Consider the following 23,811-nt stretch of genomic DNA (forward strand, 5'->3'; position numbering starts at 1 on the left):
ACCTGCTTAGTGCTGCACACACCCTCACAGTCAGAGCACTGCTCCACACCTTGCCCTGGCCAGGTCCATCTCTGAAGTGATGGCGCCAGTGGCCTGGAAAAAAGGTGGCCCAGCTCGCTGCGTTGTATGTGCTGCTGCAAGGAGCGAGGAGGATGAAGTGCTCTTGGTACCTTCTGGTTTGAAGGTTGCCTGGCATAAAAGGGAGCCGCAGGTCTGGCCTGGTCTGTGTGCTACAGATGAGCTTTAGCCCCATCCCTTAGTAGGGAAAGCTTGGACAAGAAAAAAATGTACTTCAGGCATTTCAAGCAGGAATGCAAGGCTTTTCTTCATAGAAGATTGTTGTAGGCGATTAGTTTCTGATCTCAAATACATTTGCATTTAACAGGCTTTTGTGAGTTTAAGAAGTTATCCATGATTTATATTATTTTTTTCTATAGTGGTTTTAACCCTGACTGTATATTATAACCCCCTGGGGAACTTAAAAAAAAACTACCTATATGCCCAGCCCATGCTTGAATTAGGCTGGCATTGGCACATGGGTATCAATATTTTTTAAAAGCCCCACAGGGGGATCTAATGTGTAGCTACGATGGACAACCACTGGTCTGTTGTCTGGGATTTGTACTTAACAAATTAATACTACTTTTTTGATTAATTTGATTTCACTCCTAAGTCATTACCAATAAATGTGTTCAGTACCTAGCTGACAAGAATTCCTAGTATATATTTCTTTATATATGTGTGTGGGTATACTATATATATATAGTATAATTCCAAAAGAGTTTTTAATAGCATTTTCCAGGCAGTGAGACCAAGCAATTAGTTTAAAGTGGCAAATTTTAAAAGTGCCCCAAATTTACACATGAATCTAAGCCTGTGCTGTATATAAATATGATCAAAGCCATCTACATCTGTGTGCACAACTATGTATGCATAGCTATAATCATTCTTTCTAAAAGCCTGCAGTTGGTAGCTGTCATGAGCTTTATGTTTGGGTTTTATTCCTATATTGTACTAAGTATACGACCACGTTCTTGAGGCTTATCTCTAGAAGACATGTTTATTCCCTTTCCAAGAAAAGTGGAAAACATATAGGTAGCAAATGCTAGACTCTGGATACCTTTAACCCCTGTTATGCTAATGAAGAGAATCTAGGTTTTAGTGAAGAGAATCCTTGACACAGCAACAGTGTCATTTAATATTAAAGTATAGAAATGAATTTTAATATTCTGAGAGGCAACTATTAGAATTAGCTAGATTGCTACCCTTAGTAACCATGGCCTCCAAATAAATATCCGTACATACGGAGAGGAGGTAATAGGATGGATTGTTTGAAATTGGGGCTGTCTAGGAATAAGACGACTGACTGTATCTATATAAGCAGTCAGATTAATAGTCCTGCCAACTGAACGTGGAATGTAAAGTTATCTTCATTCTGACCAAAGAAGCTGGAAAAAGCAATAGTCCTAATTATTTGAGTGATTGCCTGTTGTGCAAAAACAAGAGAGAGGGGGTGGGTATTACCAGTGGTAGAGTGCATGCTTACCATGCACAAGGTCCTGGGTTCAATCCCCAGTACCTCCATTAAAAATTTTAAAAATATATAAATAAATAAATAAACTTAGTTACCTACCCACCCCCAAAAAGAGAGAGAAACCTGAACTTTTAAAAATAATCTCAGTCTATTGTTATAGGTATTGTTTTAGTCTCTTGGCTATTATCTGTTCAGTATGTTGGTAATACGAGGCAGTGTAACCTAAATGACCATACTGATTCAGAACCAGTATAGACCATCTAGCCTTTGTCTCAGCTTTTCTATTTTAATGCTTTTGGGGCTTTGGCTTTTATGATTTTTTATTTTTTCCTATAAGAATTAGTATTGTTGAAACTTAGACATTCTAAGTGTATTAGAGCGTTTCCTATATATAAATGTGTCTAAGCACCAAATGTTTAATGATTTTCTTTTGTATGTGTTCAAAAATATAGAAGGAAAAAAGCTATATCACTTCCAGGCTTGTTTGGTAATATGCAAAGCTGTAGTTATTTAGTGATGAGAATATATGCCACAAAAACACTTTCAAAGATATATAATAATAGTAAGAAAGTCCCTTTTATTTTTCAGCTTTTATGACATTATTTACTACTTACTTCACAAGTTTGAATTTTCAAAGTAATCCTTAGTAAATGATATATTTCTTATCTATCCAACTGGATTCTTTGCTCAAATTGGGTTTACACATTTTTTTGAAAGTCTTCCACTAATATAAGATAGTTTGCTTTTCTCATGGACACTTTTCATTTAATTATTAAGACATCAAATAGTGAATCTAAAAGGAATCTTCAAAATGCCCAATATGATATTAATGCAGTTTAAATCTTTATTTTTCTCAAAAGTAGTAATGAGCTTTTACTAAACTGTACTATCATTCTTTAAAAGTAGAATACAAAAATAACATTTTAATCAAATTTTTACAGATGAGTTGAATATATCAATGAAAGAAAAAAAATCTACTGTTTCTTGTTTCCTTTCACAGGCAGCGATACCGTCTTTATCCAAGTTACACTGCCCCATGGCCCAAGTTAGTATATTTGGTTTAAGACTCATAATTCTCGCTTTGGCTTTAAAAATTAAACCAAATGTAACCTTTCGTGCTAAAACTCCTCTTGGGTCTGGCAGCATTGGTACCTTGCTTTGCAGCATCTTAGAAGTGAGGCCTACACTTCTGCTATCTTTTGATCATAAGTGATTTGCTTATTAAACTTGTATACTTTTCATGCTTTTTGTAAAACTTTTTTTTCTCTTTTAAAAGAATATTATGATATGGGTGGCTTCCACATTTAACCCTTTCTCATTTCCAACTATAGAGTTCTAAACATTTTAATGCTCAACTTAAAAAAAAAAAAGCAAGAGCATGCATGCGCATATGAGAATGCTGGCAGCTATGTGCAGTGTCTAGATCACAAAATACACTTCACCTGGGGACAGCACAGATTGTAGGCCAATTATTATTATTTGAGTTTAGAAGAGTTATAATTGTACCTACCTAAATTGTATAACCTAAATATTCATCACTGATAAGCAAAATAAAGTTCCAACATAGATATTTGCTTTTAATTTTAAAGTAAACTAACAACTCACTAAATTACTCCATAAATTTTAAGCTAAGAGACTGGTTTTTGCTGTCCTTCATACAAATGGTTTCACAATGTGCATAATGAAAATATTACTTATGAATTAAATTAATTTACATAGTCTTAAGAAAAAAGGTAGGTGATCAAAATGTTGCTCATTTGAATAATATCAGTACACAAAGTACTCTCAAAGTCCTATGTTGTTACATTAAATTGACAAAATAAAAACCATCATTGCTTAAAGGAAAAAAAGAACCTGTCAAATACAATTTTGAATGATTAAGTATTTTTTCATATCTTTTAATTGTGCTGATAAACTAGCTAACAGCTTACATAAATGTTTTTCAAGGTATAATTATTTATATGCCTATATTATGCTGTTGTCATCATAAATGTCTGTAATGTAGGTTCTGATTAGAAGCTTTACTTACCTTTTTTATGCCAGTTCATCAACTTACTCCTAAATCAGGTTCACTAGATTCTAGTGTAACTCCTGTTTTTATTATCAGCACTACCTCAGTCATCTTAAATATCTCCATCACAATTAAAAATTTTGAATTAGGAAATGTTGAACCTGATTTTGCTTACCTGGCAAGGAGAGCTGATAACCTAAGCAAAATGAGGAGAGACTCCCTCCCTCAGACACTAGATTCTCCCCCTGACATCCTTTGAAAGGATTGCTAGGAGAGACATTGAGGAGAGTGCGTAAGATCAGAAGCTACTCCCAAGGACTATCCAGTAAAGGAAAGAAATTCTGTACTAATAAAGTCAGAAGAAAAAAAAGAGCCCATTATAAAAGCTTACCAAAAATGACCATTCCCAAGGTTTTTAACAGGTTGCTGTCTCTCCCAGAAATCTGAGACTCAGACCCAAATAAAAAAATTCCAATAATAGATTAACAATGGGAATGTTATTTTGTTCAAGAAGCAGAATAACAGAATATGTTAGGCAGCTTTTTTTTTTTCTGAAAATTCTGCTAAGAAATTTCTGCATGCTTTTTATAGCAGTTTGCTTTAATAAAGGAAATACTTTTGGATATTGATTTATTGAACTGCTTTTGATACTTTTATACATTTCTTTGAATAAAGATAAGCAGTTTCCAACTAAGTCTTTTGAGGACTGATAGATGAAATAAAATTCCTGTGAACTTTTCAAAAAAATTTAACATCCTACAGGATCTGCTTCAGTATCATCTATAAGTTTAACTAAAGGCACTGACGAAGTGCCTGTCCCCCCTCCTGTTCCTCCACGAAGACGACCAGAATCTGCCCCAGCGGAATCTTCGCCATCTAAGGTAAAGTAGAAAACCTTGTTACCTGGAAACTGGAATCATTACTGTTACATTATGATAAGTTGCTTGTGTCTAGTTTAGTTCTAACTGGATTAGGTTAACACTCAAGAGTATATGGGCATAGTAGAGTTTAAACAAGGATTAAATATGGATTTACCATGGAGCAATGTTTATTTCCTTTCTTCTGAAAGCATTTTTTGGTAGATTTTCAAAACCCTTATAAATCTAAATTATGAGTACTGTCAAGGAAAAAACAAATTTAACTTACAATGTATGAGTAATGTAGTCTCAAGCAGTTCTTTAAAAACATAAAACAGACAGAGAGAGAGAGAGAAGGAAAGAGGTCCAAAGCTTTATATGAAAGCACATTTTAAGTGAAACTGTATCTTAGTGCTACACATTACCTATCTGAGCCCTTAATAGTGAATCTGACATGCTTTTATATGGGATTTGCATGTAAATTCTGGGTTGGAAGAGACCTTAATAGCTATTTCTTCTACCTGTTTGAATTTTTTTATTTGCCAACTGTTAACGTGATTCAGTGGTCTCAAAGTGTCCAGAGGCAGAGAGCACCTGGGCAAGTCAAGACACTCTTTGCAGAATATCATGAAATGTTAATATAGTTAAGTTTAAAATTGTAAAACTGACAGGTAAGGCATGTTAAATTAGAAATAATCTTATCTTAGATTGAGTGAGAGGTAAGCAATAGCAAATAACAGAATTTTGAGAAAAATAAAGTAAAAACAACATTGAGGGGAAAATAATTTTTAAATGAAGAGTGAACTACCATAACTTCCAATTTAAAACATACAGCACAACTCCCTGATCCACACAGGGTTCTGCGAATAGCGTGTTTGAAAACCCCACCTTAATTGTTCATATTATCATGGTACTACATAAATTATTAATAAATGTCTTTTTTTTTTCATTTATGTTAGATTATGTCTAAGCATTTGGACAGCCCCCCAGCAATTCCTCCTAGGCAACCCACATCAAAAGTGTATTCACCACGATACTCAATATCAGATCGGACTTCTATATCAGACCCTCCTGAAAGCCCACCCTTACTACCACCACGGGAACCCGTGAGGACACCTGATGTTTTCTCAAGCTCACCTCTACATCTCCAGCCTCCCCCCTTGGGCAAAAAAAGTGACCATAGTAATGCCTTCTTCCCAAACAGCCCTTCCCCCTTTACACCACCTCCTCCTCAAACACCTTCTCCTCACGGCACGAGAAGGCATCTGCCATCACCACCATTGACACAAGAAGTGGACCTGCATTCCATTGCTGGGCCGCCTGTTCCTCCACGACAAAGCACTTCTCAACATATCCCTAAACTCCCACCAAAAACTTACAAAAGGGAGCACACACACCCATCCATGCACAGAGATGGACCACCACTGCTGGAGAATGCCCATTCTTCCTGAGTTCCTCTGTCCCGGGATGTACATTTTCCTAGCCCTAAATCCATTGCTGGCAATGGATGCACTGAACGTGCCAGCACTGAGGAGTTAAAGTGAGAACTCCAAACACTAACGACTCTACTTCAAGATGCAGTGTAAGACAATGAATTTTAACCTAGACCTAATTATAAAATGAAACTGGTGTTCATTTAGAATATGGAAAGACTGATCTAGAGGAAGTGGACAACTGATTGCACCTGAAAATCAAGTTAAAGGGACTTTCTCCAGCCAATAGGCAGGAGTCTTCTTTTTGTGAAGTGATCTTTATCATTAAAGGGATGGGAAACACAGTCTAGTGCCCAGCAGGCCCACTTGATGACAGTTTTTGTAATTCAAAATATTATGCACTTTTTAAAAAGAAATCTTAAACAGGGATCTTCATATCCTCCTTTGTTTTCCTTTGCTTTTACTCGTCCTACTTTTAGAGTATTTTCTTAAAAATCATTCAGAGGACTGTGAGGAAAGGCTGTGGTACCTGACCTTGTTGGAATCAAGGCCCAGCACTGTACTGCAGTCCTGTTTACAGATTATTACAGTGAATTGAATGGGTACCGAGGCTTCACCAAAGAGGTACTTTTTTTCCTTTTTTTTCCTTTTTTTTAAGAATAATTATACCAACTTTATGAGCATTCCCCTACCTACCCTCCGTAAACAAACAAAACGTGGTGGTGTTGCCTTTAAATGAGAAGTTTTGTGTCATTAATATGACAGAACAACTTTTTTAAAAATGTAATTGTCAAGTATATGATTCACATTTAGGAGACTGTTAATCTATGCTAGAGTGTCCTTTCCCCCCCCTTCTTCCACAGAAGTTTACTGGTAATCCATGTCATGGCTTGTAGCTGTCCCTCTAACCATACTATGGAAATGCAGTCACCCAGTGTGAAAGGAGCACTTGCTGGGCATCACTGATACCGTTCATGTTTTACTAATAGTTGAGTGATCATCATATCTAGAATTACCTTGCATTGCCTAAATCATGTGTATATAGTGAATGTTATATAATATACCTGGCAGGTCTGTTTTAATTTAATTGAATAAAGATACAAGTACTTTGTTTGGCTGGCATATATTAAATTATTATATGGAGAAAACGGTCGATTCTTATTTCTTTCAGTTGAAACGCACACACACACAAACACTAAGCATAAAAGCACGTATTGTGGTGCGCCTTGGTTTCTAGTTCTGGATATATGTATTCATCTTAAAGAATGATCTAAAGCTGCAGTTTGGCATGTAGGAAAATACTTGGTTAGAATAGGATGGGTCTCTTTTAAGCAGAGCTTTGTAAGGTTTTAATCTCCTAGGCAACATGTGTACAGTTTGTTAAAGTTTATATTAAACATTCTACCTTGCTTGAGGTCTTTGCTCTATCAGAACTATTCGTAATAGAACATCTGCCTACATCATTAATATCATAATATGGATTATTTATTAAGCCTGTGTACTGATCTTATGAGTCTAACAAATACTGTGACTGAAATGCATGCAATTTGTTGAAGAGAAAAAGTGTTACTAATCTCTACTATAGTATCTGTGAAGTGTGCAGTATTCCATCCTTAGAGAGTCATCAGTTCATCGGTATCTGCATGCGTCCTCTAAATAATGAAGCAACATTCAGCAATTCTGTTAACCATGCCATTAGAGACATTTTTAGAAGTGCTGCATCGTGGTGGAAACCTAGTACTTCAATATTTCCTGTGATATTTATTAGAGCATTAAATGTACATCACAATAGTACAAATATATAGTCCTTTAAGACCAGATTGGTGGTTGCATCATCATTAAGCAATCTGTCCTGTCATATCCTTTCTTATCTGTTAGAGTTGAATCTTTTTTCAGTATCTGTACCATTCCTATTATGGTGGCCATTTTTTTCTTTGTAAAATGTCTCCTTTTAAGAGTCTTTCAAAAAATTAATTTCACATCCACTCTTGTATGCAAAGTGTCCGAAAGACCATTCATTCAACAAGTAATTATCTAAGCCTACTTAACTAGTGCTGCTACAATTAATCATAATACACATTCCAGAATTTCCGTGACTTTCTATTAGAGCAGCCTCAATGTCCCTAGGATCTCTCTTTCTGTGTCTTATGCACACTTCTCTTTTTAATTACCCCGCCCCCACTCCAAATGAGAACCAGAGAAAAGTCACATTGGAGTCCATTCACTATCTCTGGCCAGTGTGTTAGCCTTCAATAAAGTAATGACTTCTTTTCAACCTGCATGATTGTGTAGAGGAAAAACTCAGATTTGAAGTTCTAATCATATTTCTCCCAAAGGGAAGCATTCTTCTCCCCTGGTGGTTCTAGGAGACCGCTTCACTGTGCATCAGCTTTATATGCATTGGGGATAGAGGATATTTTTGTTCTGAAGTATAACATTTGGGTAAAAATATTTTCTGCAGTGGTAACTGATTAGAAAAATTCCAGTTGGACGCCCCTAAATGAAGGTGAGAAAACCATCTCCTTGCCTTCTTCACAGGTGAAATATTAACTAGCTGACAAATTTATTCTTTGTAGTAACTAAAATATACTTAATCTAGGGACAAGAAGTTGCTGAGAAGATAAATGCATCACCATAAAATTCTGCTTTTGAATTCAGGACATTACAAGATAGTCAATGAGCATGACTTTTTCTAAACTATGTTCGAAAATATGGAATATTTCTTTTAGAAATGGAAATGCTCTTAGATGTTTCATTATCTTTGGATCACAAAGTGAAACTATTTCAAGGTTGAATTTACCTAAGTGGACTGATAACCAATATAATAGAAAGGGAGGCTTTTCACATCTAAGCACTTTTAAAAACAAGAACAAATAAGTATATGTTTCTACATTTATTGAAAGACAGGTTATTTACTCTTCCCGGACCTCCAAATGTATTCTGAGACTACAGATTATCAGGAAATACACAAATATTAAAAGTTTGCTTAATTAAAGGTTGTTGGGTATCAAATTATGTGTTTAGTAGGTTACTGTGCTCTAACAACTCAAGGATGTTTTAATGGATCTGAATTTAGCAAAGAGCATACCATGCTAATTATACTACAATTAACAGAAAAGTGTAGTGAACAAGTACTACAGTTGGAGGCTCTATCATGGTTCTAAATTCCTTAATGTGTTTTTTCATGAATCAAAAATTACACAAACCGAAAATTAGTTGGTATTTATGATCACAATCTTGTCTTAATCCTCAAATTGAATTCATTTTAGCCATGTACTTCATTGTTTGTCTTTTAATGACGGCTTAAATTCAGTTTTAAGTGGCTCAGCAAAACAAACAATGGAAATGAAGGGAGGGGGTGTCCCAGTTTATTAGTGTTGTAAATATTGAGGAAAACCATTTTTTCCTCCAGATTTAGAAAGAAAAATTTAACCATTTATTTCTCAGTATTCTGCTGCTATGGGTAGGTTCACTTATTCTTTTAACCTATATTGTATGACTGTTTTACAAGTGTAGGTCCTGTTGTGTTGCACATTAATCTTTACCAGTAAAATTAAACATCGCAAGGTTAATATCAGTTTGGCTGAAAGAATTATGCAGTAAAATTACTTACGGGAAAGTGATGACTTAGTTTATTTATTCAATATTTTTCTTTTGAAACATCTCATTACTATTTAAATCATTTCATAATCCCTTATACATGAGCCAATAAAATATTTTGAGCTCTAGTTAAGAAAAGCATGAAGTCTATAAAATAAATCTAAACAAAAGCACTTGTAACTTGTTTTGTAAATTTCATGCCTTATTTTCCATTTTTGACACCATAAAGTGCATTTTCTGTCGACTGTGAGCAAATTTCCCTTTTGCCTTTAATGAAAATAGTGCATTAAGTAGCCAATTGCTGCAAAATTATAAAACAAGTTAGCTAAAGGTGGATCACATTGGACTACCAGTCAAAGGAACAAGATGCGTAACAGATGGAAGTCACACGTGGTGTGGCTTTAGGGAGAGTGCACCTGTGCCAGATGCATGCCACTTTCAGTAGCTGCCAAACGTGCCTTTAATTAAGAACATCTCTAATTTTTTTCTTCAGATCAAGTCAGCATTTGGGGGCGGGATTAGGGCAGGGGACTTTGGGGTGCAAATATCTGGTGAAACCCACCAGAGAAGAAGCCTTTGTTTGTCAAAGTGACATGTATAACTTTAGTTGAAATGTGTTTGTGTATATATATGTTTATTTGCCTTTGTTTAGTAGCACAGTTATTTGCTAAAATAATTGTCAAAAAAATTGCTCTGTCAGTCTTATTTTGATGTAGAAACAAAGTGCGGTCTATACATCTAATATGGCCTTTGTACCTAACCATGTTCGTAGGTAATCTTTGTACTCTGTGTGCAGCAGTATTTGGTTTGCATTTAAAGTGAAAATAATGGCTGTTATTTTTCTGGCATTACTAAGATAAACCGAAAGTAATAAAGAAAAATGCCTTACATAGCCCGCAAGTGTATTATTTTTGCATGTATTTATTTTAGAGGACAATATTTTAATGTCATTAGTGATTCTCATTTTAGCTCATACTTTCCATGTAGAAATAGTTTGCTCTTAATCATCATCTCGCTTTAGAGGCACTTTTTCCTGTATCACATTATTATAAAAGAAGTTCAGTATTTCCTTGTGCATCAAGTCCTGTGGTTGTAGTGAGTGGGAGGCCCTTGGGTTGATAATTAGTACTTTGGTGACCTTGGGTGTCACCTGGATGAAGGTGCAGAGGGCTGAGGCATTTGTATTCCATAAAAGAACTCGTAAGATACCACAGTTCCTTGACAGGCAATTTTGCTGAGACCTGCTGGAACATGGCAGCCTGACATTTAGCAGTTCTTTCTAGGGTTGGCATGAAAAGATACAGCTTACAGTTGTACATTGTAAAGAATTATGCAGATATGAGGGCATTCATGGTAAACTGTAGAATGTGAAAACTGATGAAGCCTTAAAGATCTAATACCCTTACTTAAGAACTGAAGCAAGTGAGGTCTTGAAGCAGAGAGATGACTTAGCTAACATCATGTGACAGTGATTGAGACCACTGACTCAGCTTTGACTCCAGGTATTTGGAGGACTGCTTTCAGTAATAGCCAAAATTCACTGGAGTTTTTTTTTACTCCTAGTTTAAAGACACAAAATCAATGGTTTTGTACAAATTCCATTTGTAGGTCACTGTGAAATCCAAGCATGTATTATTGAGTATATTCTAGAGAATCAATTTAATAGCTACAGGAAAATTAGGTTAATATTGATTACTCAAACCTAATTCCATATTTGCTCTTGAAACATGACTTCTTTTGAATTTTAACCAGGTGGTTTGCTTTTTTTACTTATTTTAATCTTGAGCTCATCACAGATTCAGATTCAGACTTAAGTCATTAGGATACAGCCCACAGCCGAGCTTACCTCTTTGCAGATCAATGCACATGGCAAGAAGGGCTTTGATAGAATACAGTTCCAAAATAGTTCATGGCCATTCTGCTATCTTAGGGCTTTTGATTCTCAATGGAGGCAAGAAGAAAACTACAGCCCATTTTTACAAGCTGGTTTCTCACCTTCAGGACTCATTGAGAAAAGGAAAAATCATTGAGGTGAAAATACAGCAAGCAGTTGCTTTAGAATCATACCTGTGTTCACATTCTGGTTCCATTAGTTATTAGATGTATGACTTTGGAGAAGTTATGTAAATAATCTGAATCTCTGTTTCTCATCAGTACATGAGGTTTATAGATCTACTGTTTTGAGACTATTGTGAGGTTTAAAGGTTGTATGTGTAATGCCCAATGCCTTGCCAGAGGAAGTGCTTAACAGTAAACCACCGTTAGGAAGAATATGTTTGCCTGCTTTTAGGTATCTTTTAAGAGGTTGATGGTTCATCCTAAAGTTCCCATAATTTGATTCTTTTCCATACTGCTTCCTTTGATGTTTACTGTCACTTAAATTGGTTTTGAGTGACTTTAGTTATAAGCATTTGATAAGGGCCCATCTGACTATCCAACATTCAACAAATATTTATTGTTCCACGTACAGTTTTGATGTTAGAAATATAGCAATGAACAAAATAGACAAAAATCCATATCATCACGGGATTAATTTAGTGAGGAAATGTAGACAATAAATAATAAGAACAAATGGGTATATGTTAGAATGTTGTAACTGCTATGAACAAAAAAGGTGACTGGGAGTGTAGGGGCAGGGGAGGTAAAATCTAATGGTCAGCCTCAGATAAGGTGATATGAGTAGAGACTTGAAGAAAGTGCAGGAATGAGACATACAAGTATCTAGGAAAAGAATATGCCAAGTCACAGGGAACAGCCAATTAAAAAGTCCAAAGGCAGGAGCATACTTAATGTATCTGAGGAACAGCGAAGCTACTTGTGTCTGGAGAGGAATGAATGGGTGTGGGCAAAACAGGAAATGCCATCAGAGGTTTAATCGGGTTCAGATCACGACTATCTGGAATATATAATCAGTTGTACCAGTTTATTATAAAGAACATTGATCATGTAAATTTTTAATCAAAATCTTACTGTATATGATAGAAAAGGTCACAGATAATAAATTAAATAATTCAAAAAAGATTCATTTAGGTTTTGATGAACTGTCAGTTTTCTGCATCTCAAGGTAAGTAGGATCAATTATTTATTCTGTCCTAAAATTCAATGTATGTATAGAATCTGAGTGCTGATGTTTACATACTAAATCACTCAATGTATCAGATGATCTGAGAGGTAATGGCTCTACAATTTCAGGGGGCCAAAAAAAATCACCTGAGTGCATTTAAAATACAGGTTCCTGGGCCCCACTCTTAAATATTACAATAAAGTGGGGCTGAAATAGTACCCAGGAGTCTGCATTTTACAAGTGCCCTCATGGAGAAGATAATATATTAGTAAAGACTTGAAGGAGGTGAGAGACTGTGACATGAGGTTCTATAGAAACACTGTCCCTGAGCAAGAGACTTTCTAATTTTATGCCCCAGAGTAAACTATTTGTCATATGATAAAATAACCCACTGCATGGAACCCCAGAGTATTGCTCCATAAATCCCTGGTTCTCCCAGGTTCTAGTCCTGGAATCAGAGAAGCAGGACAACCCTTGCTTGGGGTTGTATACAGACCCCACAGGGATACAGAAGGGACCTGTTGCCACTCCCAGCTTGTGCAAAAATATCCATGTCACCTTTTGGTGGAGAGCTGCTTATCAACCCAAACACTTGAGGTGCTATCTATGGTCTCCCATGAAAACTCTGCTTCTCCAGAGGACTGGAGGCAACAGATTTCAGCAGTTTCCAAGCTCTTTCCCACCGTGACTTCATTCCTAGTGCTGGAACATACATTTAATATCATTAATCAATATCATTAAAGATCTTATCTCTGTCAATTTACAGTACTACCTAGAAAGATTATGAAATTAGCTGGAACAACATAGAAAGGAGTAGCAAACTTTTTTCTTTTTCATAGATGCTTTCTAATGCTAGATGCTGTGGAAGTGGCAGTGGCGCCTTTAACTGCTTCTGAAGACAACTGTATTTTATTTCCTTTGTGATTGACATTTTTCTTTTAAAAAAATGAAATGCAGGAAGGTAAAGTGACAATCCTGAATCTCTTTGTCAAATTATGAGTAGAAATTAATTCCTGTAGCCTCGCTCTATGAGAGCACCACCATTAACATTGGCATCAACCATCTACTGAGCACCTACTATGTACTCTCAATCTAGAGGTGAAAAGAACTTTGAAAGATACGGTATAGCTCCTGCCCTTGCAGAGACTTACGTTCTTGTTGGGAAGAAAAGACAAGACACAGCAAAAGATAGACAAGTTTCACAAAGGATGAGGATGCTTAAACTGGGTCTTGAAGATCAGCAGAGAGGAAGGAGGCTAGAGAAGAGGCATGAAGCAAGTGAGCCCAGGCAAGGTGCGTGGCTTTCCAGGAAAGAATAGAAGCCCAGCTTCTTTCAGGTACAATAGTTCACCAGGATTGCAAAGAGGGAGATGGTAACCAGGGAGAAAACTTGGAACCGTACTGGACAAAGAGACACAGCCTTGAATGTCAAGTCAAGGAGTTTGGAATTTGACTGTAGACAAATAAGAACAGTCAAAGAGTTTCACACAAAGCAGTGTTTGGGAATATTCACATGTTAGAGATACGTGGGATTGATGGGAGCAGAGAATACATGCGCGCAATTAGAAAGCTACCAGAAAAAATCCAGATATCAGGTGATAGACACCCAGAGAGTAGCAGCATCAATTATTACTAGTCTTATAGGCTAATTTCATAAAAATAACTAAATTGAGTTGTGCTACAGGCGTTGCATCAAGATTTTTCAAAGGATGTTATCCAAATGAAAATTTGGGAGGTATGTGATAGTTCTGAAAGCTTCCTCAGTAATTGATCATTTTTATGATAATATGAAGGGAAAAGAAATTTTGTTTTTTATACTTTATTTAAGAGGTTGTGTCTCTTGTTCACCTTACATGTCCAGTCACTTTCAAGCACTGCCCCTCAAAACTTTTCTGGCCTCAGAATAGAAATCTAATTTCAAAGGAGTTCATTAATTTCAGGAAAATGAAAAGCATGGCTTCAACTTAAATATTGGAAACTCCAAAAAGTTGGCAGTGATCCTTTAAGTGTTCCAGACACCTATTGTTCAGGATGCTAATAGATGGGTTCCTAATTAGTCATGAGGTAGTGGGAAGAAAACTTGTAACACTTAGAAGTTAAACTTCCCCTATTTTAGCAAACAAGAACAGCCATTTCTCCATTACTGCAGGAACAGCCTCTGGAGAAGTCAGCTGGAGAACCAAGATTCTGAAGGAACAGTAACCCGTCCCCCTACTTATGGATAACTACCTAAAAATAGAGACAAATTGTTTAAAGCTAATTTTTTTTACTGTTACCATCTTGACGTTTGGGGTATGTTAAGGATGTGGACCTATATCTATGTGGAAATGGAGCACATTTTATTGACCCATAGCCAGACAAGCTTCGTTGCAATGATTCCTCTGCCTGAGCTGTAAGAACTTAGTTTTTTTTTTTTTACAACTTACTGCTGGAAAACAGAATAAGGTACTGCTAGCCCTAAATTCTCAATCTGACTTGGCGTTTTTTAACACTGTGTGTGAGCCTAAGTACTGATGTTGCTTCCACCTCCTTTACAGACTGAAGAAAGTCTTTGAAGAGGATGTGGCTAAATCAGTGCTTTTTTTTCCCCAGTCCATCTGGTCATGAGTGTTTGTGACACTCGGGGTCTCTAGTGGATCTCTGAATCCTGAGTACTCAATAAAACATACCCTCTGGACTTGATCCCGTCTGCAGCACAACCTATGGGAGGGAAAAGGCTTCTTTGGCCTCCCGGTTTCTAGGGAAACCACTGCTCCCTGTCCTGACTTGCATAACCATAGAACAAGAGGAATACTACTCTTAAGGTTCTCTTCCTGTTTGGAGATCAGTATGTCTTTAAGCTTTGAACCTTCTGTGTCATGGTTTAAGCACAAATTTTCCACAACTCAGATTTGCAACATGTAAAATACAATTCTGCTAACTGATCCTTTGTCTTAAGGGATGTTAGGCACTGCCTTGGGGGTTTTGGAAGACAGGTCAAAACAGAACTGGCCTCAACATAGTGTATTATTAGTCTAAGGACACTGGGATGAATTAATAAACTAAATGCGTACCTAGGAAGCATAAAATTCACATCCACGTTAAATATGAACATGCTCAATATCATACTGGGGGAATGACTTCAAGGTGGAAGTTTTTGTTCTTACAAACATTTATTTTCCTCCAAATGTATGATGTTTTTCTGTAATACTGTGAAAAGTCTTCATTTCCCCTTTCCCAAGTGTTGAGGTTCAAAAAGCCAGCTCTCAACCATAGACTAATCTTCATCTCTTCAATGTCTTGTATGTTGATTTGGTTTCATATGTAAGTATTTATATTAGTTTTCCTCAGGGATTTATACATCAATATATATATATATATATTCCTACACAGATATATACAAGCTTTTTATCCTCATCTTACCACTTGACAATACAACTTTAAGTATGTTTTACACAGCTGTTCCTTGGTCAAGGTCATTTGCAAGAGCAAGTCGGTTTCTGAAGAAATCTTGTTTGGTGGGTGAAGGATCCATTGAGGGGTTCTCATTAGTTTTTTCCCTGTATTCTGATCCACTGGACCTAAAATCTCAGCACACAGATAAAGTACAGGTTGATTTGGTTTTAATTGTTTTCAAAATTATTTTATCTATCCAAATTGTCTTGTATTTGTAAAACAGTTGCCTCCTAGATCTGGAATAATTTTTACTTCCCCTGAATTTCATGGCTCAGGACATGTGTATCTAAGATTTGTATGAACATAAAGAGATTACCTTTGTAATACATTATGGGGACAATGGTGACAACTGTGTATGTCAGTGTAAAAAACAGTGTAATAACACTCTAAAAGGGGTATAAGACTTAGAAAATTCAAGAAATCCTATTTTTGATTTGATAAAGTAACTACTCTGCAAGTTACCAAGGCCCTTAAATTTTAAGGGATGGAATTCATTGTTCTCAACCAAAGTTATCAAGGGCCCTTACTTAATTTGGGCATTACATTACAAACTCTTGCTTTTGCTTGTTTTCATTTTTAAATGAAAAATTTATTGAAGCCAACCACACATATATGCCACATTTGGTAGAATGCAGAAATTAGTACAGTAATCAGATTTAAGGGTATTCTATTATCTCAACCACCACAAAGGAGACCAAGCCCAAACAAGAGTCAACAACGTAAACAGTCCACTTGAGTCCCCAGTCCAGGGTGCATTCTTCCTTTCTCTCGGTTAAGCCAGGTGGGTAATCCATTCCAGCTCTGCACCTTCTCCAGTTTGTTCATGTCAGAAGTCCCTAGAGGGAGGAGGCTTTCTGGAAACAACCTCTGACAGGCTAGGCTGGGGCCCTTTGGCTAGCTTTAACTCTGAGCTAGAATGGGTAAAATGAGCCCAGTGACTGAGAACCAACGTCAAGAGACCTCATGCGAGGTGTGTGAAAGGGACACTAGACACGAAGTTCTCTGTCCAGAGCTCCTGCACACTGAACAAGCGCTCCGCGTGCAGAGGCAGAGGCGGGCAGGCCTCCACCATCCACAACAGAAGGGTAGGGTCTTGCACTGTCATGGATGTGCTGGGGGTGTCCTCACTGCTGGTAGGAGGTAAGTTAATTATGACTCTACCATTTACTGGATTAACTGGGCAGAATTCAAACACCCCCTTTACATTATTCCAGGAAAGAAGCTGGATCCACACAAGGACTAAAATTCCTGAGGTCTGGAAACCTGGTGACGTGCTTTCCGCCTTGATATTTGGTATCACAGATGGAGCCATAGCTGCCTACTATGCTTTCTACTTGTGGTCAGTAAGGAGAACTTTTCTCTGCATCCCGGTGCACAGAGGAAAACCTGTTCTCTCCTCAACCCCAGTACATCTGAGTATTTATCAAATAAGATGAAGCTGGGTGGGGTGAAAGTCCTCTTCCTTTGCAGAAGCCCCCTGGGAACCCCCCCTTGAAGCAGCCTCCACAGGCCCCACCCTAAAGCTCCAGGCCTTCTCTCAGAACTCCCAGCTACTTCCAGTTCAAATCAGCCCTGGTTAGTACCCCTGTGCCCAAAATGTTAGGAAGATAGATTTTTGACCATTTCATTCTTTCTCCATATCTTCTGTCATCCAGAAGACTAGGAATGCCTATAGTTTTGGGGGCAGAAAGCAGGAAGCAAGATTTGAATCTGGCTGGTGTTGCTTCTGAATTGTTTCCCCACGTGACAGTTTCTCGTCAGAAAGTCATTCGTCACAACTTAAAATCTTTACCTTACATTTCCCCTCTTAGCTATGTCTGATCTCTCCAAAACCCAACACGTCATACTTTGATGGTTCCAACATGCAACTGTTTCATGTTTACCTGGAAATGGGAAAGCTTTGATGTCACCACCAGCCCCAAGGACCACAGAAATCTTCACCAGTTGCGTTCCCATTTCTGAAACAAATGCCAAAATCGCCCTGTCTAGTTTTCAAAGTCCACAAACTCAGCTTAGTTTTTTCTTTTTTAACTGCTCTTCTCACAAACCACCTTCTCTGCATCTGCAGGTGTGTGAATGGCTTCACATTTCTTGATATTAACTAATAATTAACTAGTGGCTAACTTGCTAATCATTTTTTAACTCCAGCATTCTCCTGTAGCCATGACTAAAAGCTCATTTCATCCGTTTAAAGTTATTTTTAACTGACTTCTTTCTAATGCTTACATGGTACAAAGCCACCTCAACTCGTGGACTCTTCCAAAGGTGTGGCTGTAAGGCTCTGAAGTAATGCATACCTAAATTACTGGGGAATGACCTGCGGAATCTAGGAGGAAGAGGTAATGTACTTGCTTTTATCCCCCTTCTCTGCAAAACAGAAATGGCTTTTGAGTTCTTGGAGCCATCTTGGCTGACTGCAGGGCAGACCTGAGCCAGACGTAAAGGGCCAGGCAGGCAAACACTTGCTGGGTAAGAGTATGATGCTGCCAGTATGTTTTGACACAGGACCTTCCGGGTGTTTGATGCAGAGAGAACAGACCTGTTGCTAATTTTCCTCCCACTCGACTGACAGGGACAAAGAAAATAACAAGTTGGGTAGGTAATACGAGTATAGATTTGCTACAATAAAGCCTTAGAGTTTGTCTGGAGCTGGGGAAGTGGGGAGGGCTGGAATCAGTGCCACAGGACCCTCCGACCTAAAAGGGTTGGTTTTCTGACTGGAAAGATTGTCCGCCTTGGAAGCTTGAGGAGACATGTACCTGGAGAAGGAAGGGACCAGGGGAACACCCATCCTGTCGGCCAGTTGGCCCCGGTAACCAACAGGGTGACAAATGAGCGTTCATTTAATATGTATTTGTTGAGTGCTTACTATGTCCTGAGTACTAAACCTTGTAGCTGTTTACTCTTACATTTGGATGGTCAATTCCTAAGGACGGAACCTAGGACACTGAAGACCACTAACTTAGTGATTGATTTCAAATGACTTACTGAGAAACATTTATAATCAGGTCTAAGTAAAGTGTTACCCCTTCAACCATCTACCTCAGTTTTAAAGTTACATAAGGAAGTGAAATAGGAAATGAGAGTGAACCCCAGAGTGGGTAGGAATGCGTCAAGACCTGCAGGCAGGCTTTATTTAAGGGGACAGAGAAGAAGGTGAGGGTAAAATGATCAGTTGATTCTTTAGTCCTGCTTTCTGTGACATGGTCTGTTCCACAGCCGAGGCTGGGCAGACGCAAAAACAGCAGACAGGACACAAAAGAAGAGGACTCATTGACACTCAATTATATAGGGCCCTGCAGAAGTCCTCTCTGTACAGTGTGTGATTAAGAAAATAGAGACTTTTGTGGAGATTGGTAGAGGGAGGGTGATGATTGGGAAGGAGATACTCCGGGGCATTTAAGTTACAAAGTGCTAAAGAGGAAGAGAATGGGTGAGGAAGTAGAATTAATCATTTGGAAGTCATATTCTTTGTCTTCCACTCCCCCCAAATTTGAGGATAAAAAGAGAGCTTCTACAGTCCCCGACCCTAAACTGCCCCACAAAACTCTCTTCCCCTGTGCCCCACCCCCAACCAAGAACACTTATTAGCCTAAGTACAAGATTCATAAAGATGAAGTGGCATTTGCCTCAGACTTCAGGATGGTCTAGATTTATGTTTTTGAAAGCCTCCAGAGAGATCCTTATAGAACGGGATAGTCTGCCTTCCATCCTGCTCAAAGGCAGGGGAGTAAGGATTCAGTCCAGCATCAGCCTATCACATTAGGTCTGTTCCTGGCTTCTAAAAATTCTCATTTAAAAATTTTAAAATCACTTAACATTTTCCAACTTGAAGATATGTAGTCTTTTCTGATCAATTCTGGGCAGCTTTCAGGGACATGTGACCTGGTGTCTACCCAGGACAAATGTGCCTGAGATAGAAACAATCAGAGCATCATCCTTTTACCCAGATATCCTGGGCATTTTTCAGGATTTTTTTATGATGTCAACTTGACTCTCCCTTCTGAATCCTTGTGGGAATGAGCATTCGGCCCTCCCAGCCTCAGAGGGAAGAGAACCCTTTCTCAGGTTTTCTGTTGCATCTGGCTCCAGGCCTAGCTTCATCCCGAAGCAGCATTCTGGGTGTGTGGGGCCACCAGCCAAACAAGCCCCTACGGATACAAAAAGTGTGTCAGTGTAGATGGAATGAGCCTCCAGAGGGCTGTGGGGGAGGCAGGCAGCGAGCCCCAGGTGTGACAAAGATGGCTTTTCTGGTGCTAGTCCATTTTGGACCTCTGAGGCCAGCCTCTTTTTTTCCATGGTTCCAGTACCCAGAATTAACCACATCTTGAAGTCAAGGGCTTGCTGCCAGCCTGACCTCCCGACATACAGGAGGAGGAGGAGGGGCTGAATGTCTCTGGTTCCTCCCTGTACTTGTCCACATGCCTGGCTTCAGAGTCCAAGTTTCTAATAACGGCTGGGACCAAGCAAGTTATTCACGATTCCTAGACAAATGTCTCACACAGTACACGCACATAATAAAGAATGTTTCATTAAGGAGAAGAATCGTGTGTTCTCATCTGAGTTAAGAGCCTCTGAACTTTCTGTGCTATGCTGGGGTCTCCCTGCCCTTCCTCTCTACCTTAGGATAATGGAACAAACTTTTCATGGTTTGTAAATGAAAACACTCAGGAGAAGCTACTCAAACTGCTTATTTATACCCTGCCAAGTCCCCAACGTGCCATCACACGATGGTGCTCACAGTCCTACACAAGATGTAAAAAGCCAGAGGGAGCAGCCATCTGTGTGGTGCCACCTTTACTTCCATCCGTGTGACACTTCAGATTGTAAATACAAGGGCAGTGCCAGGACTGGTGGCAGCAACAGAACTGATGCAGGAGGGACTAGTCTAGGAGAAAGGATAAAAGGACTGAGGGGATCCACCCAGCCCTCTAGGAAGGAGCCTAAAAAGCTGCAAGGGGGCTGAAAGCAATTAACCAGCATGAATTTGGAGAGTCCACAGCAAATCCTCAGCATTGAACCAAGGGCAGTAGGGGGGTTAGAGAAAGATAAAATCTGGTCTTGTCCATTATGTGTCTTTAAAATTATAGGTCCCAAAGCCATATTCATTTCTTGTTTCAGATGTTAAAAAGATATGATCACCCAGACTGATCTACAACAAAGTCAAGCTACAGAAAAAGCAAATCTCAGGACTAGAACTCACTCGGGCGTCAGTCCCACCCAGGGCGGAAATCCCTTTTATAGCTTCCCTGACCAGGGCCATCTAGCTTCCCCAGAAGTGGACCCACTCCTTCACGAGGCAGCCAACCCCAGTTCCAGGCAGCTGCATTTTTAGAAAGTTCTTCCTCCTACCCGTTGCTCCTAGTTCTGCCCCCTGCATACAGAGAGGACAAGTCCACGCCCTCTGCCTCAGGTAACTGGCAGAGTTTGCTTACATCTCTCTGCAAAACGGGAATTTGTAAAGGAACCAGTGGTAGATCCGTGACTCACTGCTCTCCAACGGTACCCAGTCATGATAAATGGCACTGGGCAAAAAGTGGCTGTCTGCTTTGGAAATAATGTGGTTTTAAAACAAAAATAAATAAAATTTTAAAAATAAATAAATAAATAAAAATTACAAGATAGGCTCAAGCAGTCCCCTTAGGAGTCTGGAATCCTTAGAAGGATTTAGGAGCCTAATCCCAAGGTCAGGCCGGACAGTTGTTAGCTTCCAGGTCTCTCCACCCCTGACAAACTCAAGGTAAGTACTGGGTCGGAAAAGACCTAAATCTGTGATCCTAGAGTGAGAGATACAATTCTTAGCCCGTTACCCAATGAATAAAGGGAGTCTGGCAGGAGGCACGCATGCGTGGGCCCAGTTTAGCAAAACTGAAAGGGGGCTCAGGAGTAGGGCTGCCTCGTTGCAGGGCTGTTGCTCCTCCTCCCCTTCCCTTTTCTTCCAGGACCAGCAGGCGGGGACCAACAGAGACCCACTAATCTCAGTACTACCCTCCCCATAGGAGAGGAATTTGACGAACCAACCGCAAAAGTCCTCACTCCAGGCCAGCCCCCAATTCTTCCAAGACCATTATCTAAATCAGCCAGAAACCTCCACCCTCAAGGACAAAGTGACTTCCCTATGCTTCCTCACTTACCGGCAACTCTCCAGAGGCAGCAATAGTGTCTTTAACTTTTCCACCCACTAAAATATGAAGACTTAATGTTTAAAACCTAAAGCAAGAACCTCCTCTACCAAGAGAAACTAAGGCACAGTCTCCATAAGGGAGAGGGCAGTCGGCCTGAGGACCAGTGGAGAGGGAGCCAGCCATCTCCCAGGCAGGCAGCACCGGCCTGCAGAATCCCCCTACATCAAATGCTAATGCTCAGCTCTTTCTTCTTACATTTCATGCTGGGGTTTGGCCACGGTCTCCCAGTCTGTGAGACAGTGCTAATAAATGCTGGCCAAAATGACCAGTGGGTGATTTCATACAGTAAGGACCACAGAAGGGAAATGCCTTGTTTTTGCCTCCTATGGAGTATGGAAACTCCAGTAAAGTGGTTTTTTTTTTTAAACTAGTGCCCAAGCCATATCCATTCAATCATTTCTGCTAGGGAAAACATTAGCAGAGGTCCCCCAAAACATGTGCGAGCAACCAGGATAACTACAGGCCCGGCTGGCAAAGCGCTGCCCACCGGTGGGGAGATTCGCAATAATGGGTCCCACTCCTCCCGGGCAAAGGGGATTTGACTGTCACCAGCTCACTTCCCAGGGGACCTCCTCTGCTCACCCCTTTCAAGACACATGATTTTGGGAACAAGGAAGGTAGGGCTAAAAGATAGAAGAGGCAGAGGACAGAGCTGCGTTTGCTTTTACTCTAGGAGAGTACAGTGAGAAACATCTTCACCTGGCAGGAATCGTGGCTACTGGGTGCAGGCACTGAGCTTTGAAGCAGTTGTGTGAAACCAGGCTACTTGATACTTATGACTGTTAAACCCTCAAGACTCAGACCACAGGGAAATGAGTTACAATGCTGTCTTGTCTAAAGGCTACTCACTTCTTTTTAAAGAGCTTGCGGAAGGAGCTGCGAAAGCCCCCTTTCTGGTCTTGCCTGGGGTTTTGATCGCTGAAAGATGTTTGTTCGCTTTCTCTTTCCTCCTTTGGACAGAATCTGGTGGCGTCTTCTAAGTGCATCTCCTGAAAACACAAGAGAGAGGTGTATTTTTACTCTTTTCCAAAGAGAATATCGATCCTGACTAGGGGACAACTTTTTTAACCTTGTCACCGTCCCTCTCCCTCCCTAAAAGACTAACGGTGGGCACCCTATTCCCCCAAGCAAGCCTAGGCTAATTAAGAATCAGTTGAAAAGAGGAAAATTTTCTCTGTCAAAGCAAATAGTCTAGAGTAGGATTATGATATAACAACAATTAAAGGTCAGGAAATAAAGGAAGATTAACTTCTTACTCGGGTAACAATACTGTCTTGCTGGAAAACCACTAGTAGTCCCCTCAAAGCTCTGGGTATGTTTCTCTCTCTACAAAATAAGAATGTTCCTTGATTATAATACTAGTTTTAAACTCGTGTTCCTAATTCTCCATTTTAGACGCTAATGAGGGAAGGCGTTTTTGAGAGGTCAAATTTGTTTAGAAGTAAATGTCAACTAATATTTCCAACCTGCACATATGCCTTTAATACATGTTTTATAATTCTTTTTTTTTATTTTGGCAGGGGGGAGAGGTAATTAGGTTTATTTATTTACTTATTTATTTTGATAGAGGTACTGGGGAATGAACCCAGGACTTCATGCTTGCTAAGCGCACACTCTACCACTGGGCCATACCCTCCCTCCCATTTTTTACAATTCTTAATCCATTCTATTTACAGTGTAAAGTAAAAATAA

The 23,811-nt window shown here is 39.1% G+C and overlaps 3 protein-coding genes across 5 annotated transcripts in view; 2 read left to right on the forward strand and 1 right to left on the reverse strand.

The window, feature by feature from the left end:
• SOS1 (SOS Ras/Rac guanine nucleotide exchange factor 1) overlaps positions 1-10,330 on the forward strand; it is a 134,573-nt gene extending 124,243 nt beyond the window's left edge. The window contains exons 21-23 of one of the 2 annotated variants that reach the window (XM_031466869.2): positions 2,535-2,579; positions 4,308-4,426; positions 5,362-10,330. In XM_031466869.2, the coding sequence (XP_031322729.2) occupies positions 2,535-2,579; positions 4,308-4,426; positions 5,362-5,853 (656 nt within the window). In that variant the 3' untranslated portion in view covers positions 5,854-10,330. The remainder of the gene's footprint in view (positions 1-2,534; positions 2,580-4,307; positions 4,427-5,361) is intronic. The other variant, XM_031466870.2, reaches the window with a different exon arrangement.
• Positions 10,331-15,573: 5,243 nt separating this feature from the next.
• The window catches only part of ARHGEF33 (Rho guanine nucleotide exchange factor 33), a 43,972-nt gene continuing 35,734 nt past the window's right edge, over positions 15,574-23,811 (reverse strand). Inside the window, exons 15-16 of one of the 2 annotated variants that reach the window (XM_031466865.2) lie at positions 22,969-23,108; positions 15,574-16,059 (exon numbers count right to left, since the gene is read on the reverse strand). In XM_031466865.2, coding sequence (XP_031322725.2) covers positions 15,930-16,059; positions 22,969-23,108 — 270 coding nt within the window. In that variant the 3' untranslated portion in view covers positions 15,574-15,929. Of the gene's footprint in view, positions 16,060-16,455; positions 17,893-22,968; positions 23,109-23,811 lie in introns of those variants that run through there. The other variant, XM_031466866.2, reaches the window with a different exon arrangement.
• The window catches only part of DHX57 (DExH-box helicase 57), a 117,702-nt gene continuing 111,986 nt past the window's right edge, over positions 18,096-23,811 (forward strand). The window contains exon 1 of the mRNA XM_064494566.1: positions 18,096-18,273. The gene's annotated coding sequence lies outside the window, so the exon portion shown is untranslated. The remainder of the gene's footprint in view (positions 18,274-23,811) is intronic.

This window comes from Camelus dromedarius, chromosome 15, assembly GCF_036321535.1.
Source record: "Camelus dromedarius isolate mCamDro1 chromosome 15, mCamDro1.pat, whole genome shotgun sequence".
Lineage (NCBI taxonomy): Eukaryota > Metazoa > Chordata > Mammalia > Artiodactyla > Camelidae > Camelus > Camelus dromedarius.